This window comes from Anneissia japonica, unplaced genomic scaffold (genome assembly GCF_011630105.1).
Source record: "Anneissia japonica isolate Jap-2015-1 unplaced genomic scaffold, ASM1163010v1 scaffold287835_len3118868_cov185, whole genome shotgun sequence".
In the NCBI taxonomy this organism is placed as follows: domain Eukaryota; kingdom Metazoa; phylum Echinodermata; class Crinoidea; order Comatulida; family Comatulidae; genus Anneissia; species Anneissia japonica.
This window is the reverse complement of record NW_022737223.1, coordinates 1,835,930-1,843,289: the sequence shown is the minus strand read 5'-3', so window position 1 is coordinate 1,843,289 and position 7,360 is coordinate 1,835,930. Positions and strand designations below refer to the sequence as shown.

Sequence of the window (7,360 nt, the reverse complement as noted above, 5' to 3'; positions counted from 1 at the left end):
TTATTATTATTATTATTATTATTACTGTATTATTATTATTTTAACTGATGGTCATGTTTTACAAACTTATTTTGACCTCTTACCCCACTTTTCTATCTGATTTTGTTTAAAAAATTTAAATTTAATTGTAATGTTTACCGTTTAATTAATTCTAATTTTAATTGTTTTAAAAACAATAAAAAACAAACAAACAAAACAAACATGCGTTTGTGGTACAATATGTGTGCATGTTACACTATGCGCGTATTCCTGGCCCTTGTCTGATTGGTCAGTTTTTTAGTTTGATTAACACCGCAAAAAGGTCCATTCCCAATTAACATATTTTATGAATACTCATATATTATTACAGTACAATAATATGATGTCACCTTAATAATTGTACTGTAATACTCATATATTACAGTACAAATATTAAGGTGACATCATATTATACAATCAATCTGGTGATATCAACTAGAAAGTATGTCCAAACGAAAGTATTCTGCAAGATAAGAAAACTGATATTAATCACATAATGAATTTAAAGTGAAGAATAAAACATATTGGATATACATAAAAAGAAAGTGTGATTGTATCATAAAATGTGGATCAGTCAGTGAGACAAATTCATAATTATATATAATAACGATTAGAATAAAAAGCATATTTTAAAAGATATAATCAATGAAATTTAAGAAAATTTCATTTGGGGGAGCATGGGGGGAATATTGACCCACACGTAACAATAGGCAAAACTAAAAAATATACACATAAATATATAATAAACATATAATATAGTGTATATTCATTCATTCATTCAATCATATCAATCAGTATTACATTACTATTGTTTTTATAATATACTATATAATAAACATATAATATTCATACATTTTGTATATACAAATAATTCAAGTGTTATAATTTTAAATAAGCTACAAGATAAACTAACTGAATGTGTGTTCTTACTATGTGTAGGCCTATACATGAATCTAAATCTGAATACTGACAAAAATAGGCATAAATATAGTACAGTATGTTCAGTGTGTATGGGTAACAGTACAGCATGTATGCAAGTATAAATATGAGTATGTGTATCAATAAGTATAAATGTGTACGTAGGCCTATGTGTTAAAAAAATATAGTGGACAAGTTATTTTTAGCTCCGATGAGGCGTTTCAGAAACAATTGGCTGAATGATTACTGAATCATTGAATAGATTATTTTGTATGGGCAGCCGTTAGGGCTAATATACTCTCCGATGAGGAGCTCTAGAAACACTTGGCTGAGATTAATATAAATTAATCTTTTTTGTATGGGTGTCCGTTAGGGCAAATATCATTTACTGCATATACCATACTGCCCTCATCGGATCTTTCAAGATTACTACAATTTGTTTCTATACTGTAAGCAACATTGAGGTTCTTAGCTCTGTACACATTAACAAATGTGTATGCTCTTATTTGGGTGTAATGACATCATCATGCCCATATATGGGCACATCACACAAATTTGTCACAGAAGTGTGGACACAGCATAACCAAAACTTACCATATAAAACCTTGAAAGGCCTGACCCTTTTTCCAACCATGACTCCAAATTTTGGCCTATCTACCACTGCTGAATTATAGTCCGTTGTCTCAAAAGATGTCTCGTTACTTGCAGTTTGCCCAATAACAGCATACTCGTCGCTAGAACCAGATAGGTACATGACGATACGGTAGTTGTCTACTGGACCTTCCCCTTGATCAACCCCTTCTGTCCAATCATCCCACCTCAAATATGTTCTAGAAAAGGATTCTTCAATTTGAGGATTAGCTTCAAGGCGAGGCAAATCTATAACATGTAAGATCAAAGGAAAAGTGAACACTTTCTTAGGTTATTTCATCTGCTGATCATGAAGTCTGTTGCAGGTATTAAATGAGTGATCATGGGTATGGAGATAATCGTAGAGTGGACAAGAAAGCTGCCAAAAAATCAGAGGGAAACCACCTATGCCTTTGAACTTGATAACAAAGAAAGGGAAATACAGTGGTTGGCGGACCTACCTGATGTTGACACATTGACTGGTAGAAATTCTACATAGCCTAAAATGAAAAGAAATAATGTACAGTGAATACCGGTAGTATAGCATAAACAAAAACAGTTTTATCAGGTCTTGAAACATAGGATTTATTTAACAAGTTAAAAATAAAAGGTACAATTCTCAAGTGAAGACATTTCTTATTTAAGTGTGTGTAGTGCAACTACCTGAAGCTTACGGGAAACTAACATTATTATAATATATGAAGTAGATTAAGGGTTAAGTATTAATTTAAAGTATCAATTAAACTTTCATAATTTCAATTTATATACATGTATGCTTTCTCTTTTCCAAGACTAATTAAGAAAAGACACCGTCGGGAAGATTACATATTAGATTTTCTTGGAAGGACCAACATAATTGGTTCCTATACTTTTAAATATTAATAATATCAAGCTGATTAGAGCCTGTTGCGTGTTAAGTAACTTAGCGATTTATAAATGTTTTGTGTTATTCATGAACATACTAGCAAATCAAATAACTTTTGTAAAAAATCTAGTAGATAGTAGCAAAAGATGGAACGATGTCGTTAATCGCACTAGGCTTTTAAATTAAAATGGAATGCAATGTATTGTAAGAAGTTTGATGCAAAAATATGTTCAAAGGGAGAAAACTGATATATTAAAAAATTATTTACTTGCTTGAATTCTGAACGATATGCCACCAAAAATGAATAAAATATGGATATTATTTGCAATAATAACTAACAGGTCTAGAACGAGAGCTCATTTCGACGGGACACTTGGAATTATATTTTAAAACGTTAAGGCATAACAAAGAATTTTATATCCACATCAAAAGGTTTACCACTTAGATTCTTTACGCAGCGAAGGAAAAAAAAGAATGACAATGACAATCAGGGATTTATTGATATACCGATACTGAGTACAGAGACGGAAGTTTCTATTATTTTTAGAGACTTTTTCTTAAATGGTTGTAGTATGTTTATACATTTCTCACATAACTGTAATAGACTATAATTTGTATTATATTTAGTTTAATTTGATAACACTTAATATATACTTCAAGCAATCTACAACTCACTGAGAGTCGAGGTGGATTGTTCAGTTCAGGAAAATGAATATCAACTAAAAAATATTAAAAAAAAATATTTGGAATTTACTCATTTCACAAGCAAAAGCAGCAGGCTCATTACAAGGCAGATCAAACCATTCTCCGTTGTCAACAGAAAGAGCAACACAGAAACCGTTACCATCAGGTTTGGAGGCCATGAAATCTAACAGCATGAAGATGAAGAAAAAGTTTAAAATATACCAGGCAAAAAAGACAATAAAAATAATAATAACGGCAACATAATCTCAACAACAAGAACAATGGCAATAATACCAACAACAATAACATAGTTCCTTCAACATAAATCGATAGGTACTTATTGTGTGTAAAGCCAGGTACTCTTACTGCGCGGCAACGGTCATCGGCTGACACGATTCTATGTAGAACGAAGCGCCACGACGTGAGCCATGACGATTCGTTCAGTACAGACTGCCAACTACAACCAGCAGACCACATCGCTTCATCTAGCGCTCACAAGAAACCGAGTTGGTTTCTTGTGAAATGCGAAGATCACAAAGTAGATGAGACTGTTTACACAATAACAACAACTACACCAACAATAACAAAGACAGTTTGTTTGTTTAGATACATAAATAGGACATCCTACAAGACTTGCTGTGATAGAAATATTTTAAAAATGTAACCACAGTCCATTAATTTCATTGTGGTACCAAATCCAACTTTATCTATTTACTTTTTTGTAATTTAGATTAGGTTAATTTTGTATGTTATTTAATTGTAGTTGTAACAATGTTGTTCTTATTTTATGTCGCACATGTACTCCACATATCATTATCATTGCAATTTAGTTGGAAAGCTACAAAAACGATATTTTTGAATACAATTTGATTTGATTTGATTACAACACATTACTCAAAATTTAAAACAGTAAAAATTAAATAATAAATAAATAAAAATAATTCTATATTCATCTAGATGAAATAATATTAACAGAGTTTCCATTTAATATTCTTCCTATATATTTCACTCAACATTTGCACTGAATTGCATTACATAAATTTATTTATTACTTACTTTTATATACACTCCATTCATTGGTTCCGAACCATTCAAACACAGTTTCAATATTTCTATGATGGTAGCCTATGAAAACTTGACTGACATCTGTGTCTAGGTCTTGAAATGACTGCATCACAAATTCATTCTCCTCCTCTGAGCCAATCACCACCAACGTTCCTCCATTATAAGAGCAAATAAATTCTGCTACTTCCCAGTTTAATGGTGTTGTGTCAAAGTAATAGAAAGAATTATCATGAGCAATCATTCGAGGTGGAGTTGAGCCTACAAAAATAAATATAACATCGTTTCATACATTTATCCCAATAAAGCCTAGTTTTCATAAAATTCTGTCACTGCAGTCTTTTCACTCTCGAAGTTGCACTACATAGCTGTTCCTGACGCAATTGTGTACACAAAACCGGGTACTCACTGCGTTCCATGTCCGCGCTAAACGACACAACATAATTTTAAAACGATCCGTTGCGCATGTGTAATGTCTTGGTGTTGCATTCTCGGTCGTTTCAGCCAAAGAACGTTGGGCACAGTGTGCCTGGCTTTTAGGGTCTCGATTCAATTTGCCGATACCTAGCATACCCTGCAATTTAGCCTGCAGTCCGCCACTGTTAACAACTGACCGATCAGAACATGTTACTGCTGCCACCAAGGAGGTTATGTATTCATCCATGTCTTTATGTCTGTTAGCAGGATTTAATATGCAGAAACTAAATAATGGATCATCATAAAATTGAAGGATGGTACATAAAAACCTAAGGATAGAGACTGTCTCTTATACACATCTTAGAGCAACTGTAAACAACTGCACCCAACTTCTTGAACCATTATCAATCACTTCAGCTAACAAGTATCCAACTAAGCCTACTTTAATTACCTACTGCTTGTAACCAGTAGAGATGTGTATAAGAGACAGCCATTCATTGGTTCCAAACTATTCAAACACAGTTTCAATATTTCTATGATGGTAGCCTATGGAAACTTGACTGACATCTGTGTCTAGGTCTTGGAATGACTGCATCACAAATTCATTCTCCTCCTCTGAGCCAATCACCACCAACGTTCCTCCATTATAAGAGCAAATAAATTCTGCTACTTCCCAGTTTAATGGTGTTGTGTCAAAGTAATAGAAAGAATTTTCATGAGCAATCATTCGAGGTGGAGTTGAGCCTACAAAAATAAATATAACATCGTTTCATACATTTATCCCAATAAAGCCTAGTTTTCATAAAATTCTGTCACTGCAGTCTTTTCACTCTCAAAGTTGCACTACATAGCTGTTCCTGACGCAATTGTGTACACAAAACCGGGTACTCACTGCGTTCCATGTCCGCGCTAAACGACACAACATAATTTTAAAACGATCCGTTGCGCATGTGTAATGTCGTGGTGTTGCATTCTCGGTCGTTTCAGCCAAAGAACGTTGGGCACAGTGTGCCTGGCTTTTAGGGTCTCGCAATACAAATTTATTTAGCAACCTAATTTGAGAAACTGATTTAGTTCATCTGTGTCTGTCTCAGATACTGGAGAGGAAGAGATCCTGTCGGAAGCAAGTAAACAAAATATTACAGATGGTTCCATTTAAAAACTTACTTTGTTGACAGACAGGTATTCCCATATCAGTAGCACTGCAAGCAATTTTCTGTAGAGAAAAGTCATCTTCAACATATACAACAATACAATCAGCATCAGGTGTATCCGTCAGATTATAGTGCCAATCTGATAATCAGAAATTCAGTACAACCATTACAACAATACCTTTGTTTAAATCAAAAAGCTCAACATTGATGTAATATTTTTGTTTAATTCAAATATAAAACGTATAAAAAGATAAATTCTAGACTGTTAGGTAGCAAAGCTATTATTATACAAATTTAAAGGATAAATATTAGAAAATCTGCAAGAGTAGAATAATTCTAGATTTTCTGCTTGACATTCAGACACCTTAATCAACAGACTATTTCTAACTTGCTTCACTATTTACATTTTTTTTTTTTTTCCTCGGAGTAGAGATCATTTATCATTCATTATTACCTGGTGTATCCGTAAAAAGTGTTCTGATAGCGTAATTGTATCCATCCCAGAAATAAGCGCCCTCGTCATCCTTGTCATTCATTCCAACCAGCACATTAGTTGAACTGATTTGTTGCACTTCCAGCATATGCAGCACAAAGAGCTTGATTTTGACGGAAGTGAAGTGAACTAAATGTGATTTTCTTGTCTTGCAGTATGTGTCAGCTTCATCCCAGGACATCATTGTATCAACAACATGAAAACATTGATTTTCATAACTCATCCACCCCGATTCACATTGTTCTAAATATGCAATAATAAATGAAGCACTAAAATAACTATTGAAAAGCATTTAAACATCGATTTTTTAAGTTATGACAGAATTTAGCCATACAGAGTTTATAGTTCAATAGTCTGTTTTAAACCCCCGGTAATGTAGAGCAACTGTAAACAACTGCACCCAACTTCTTGAACCATTATCAATCACTTCAGCTAACAAGTATCCAACTAAGCCTACTTTAATTACCTACTGCTTGTAACCAGTAGCCAACAAACTAAGTTAAACCATAATTAAATGAGGTTAAACATCTACAATTTTTCAGTAAATTGATGTTAAATTGAAGCCTGTCTGTCTGTTATATCATTTTAAGCTCACCGAATACCATCATTTTTATTATGTTATTTCTTAGTTGGAAAAAACAGGATATGAATATTGTACATACGATACACTGGGATCCAAAGCATGGGACTGTTTTTTCCACCCACTAGAAAATTGTTCACTTTTTTGGTAGGTCGAACCACGACTGAGTATTCTGAAGACGGCTGCAATCCTGTCACTTCCCACGTTGTTGTATTTGTGACGCCCACTAATGCTGGCGTTATATCAGGTGCCGGGTGCCACGAGTCCCATAGATAGACCCTATAGTTGACGACTGGACCAAGGCCAAAATCGTGATCATGTATCCACCTGTTCCAGCTGATAGTTACACTATTACCTTCACGACCCACAATCCATGGTGAGTCATACAGGGCTGGTAAAGCTAAAACAATATTAAAGACAGGTTTACATTCTCTAGAATTAATTCCATTTATAACATATAGTGGTTTGTGTATTTACGAAATTTAATGAATTTTATGTTCTTCAAAATTCTAATTTTCTAATAGCAACAAAAAAAAAAA

General features: G+C 33.5%; 1 protein-coding gene across 3 annotated transcripts in view; it reads right to left on the bottom strand.

The window, feature by feature from the left end:
* Positions 1-6: 6 nt before the first annotated feature.
* The window catches only part of LOC117117232, a 41,561-nt gene continuing 34,207 nt past the window's right edge, over positions 7-7,360 (bottom strand). For 2 of the 3 annotated variants that reach the window (XM_033261478.1, XM_033261479.1), the window contains 7 exons: positions 6,904-7,221; positions 6,203-6,484; positions 5,762-5,887; positions 4,172-4,438; positions 3,186-3,299; positions 2,028-2,066; positions 7-1,815 (listed from right to left, as the gene is read on the bottom strand). In XM_033261478.1, coding sequence (XP_033117369.1) covers positions 1,439-1,815; positions 2,028-2,066; positions 3,186-3,299; positions 4,172-4,438; positions 5,762-5,887; positions 6,203-6,484; positions 6,904-7,221 — 1,523 coding nt within the window. In that variant the 3' untranslated portion in view covers positions 7-1,438. The remainder of the gene's footprint in view (positions 1,816-2,027; positions 2,067-3,185; positions 3,300-4,171; positions 4,439-5,761; positions 5,888-6,202; positions 6,485-6,903; positions 7,222-7,360) is intronic. The other variant, XM_033261480.1, reaches the window with a different exon arrangement.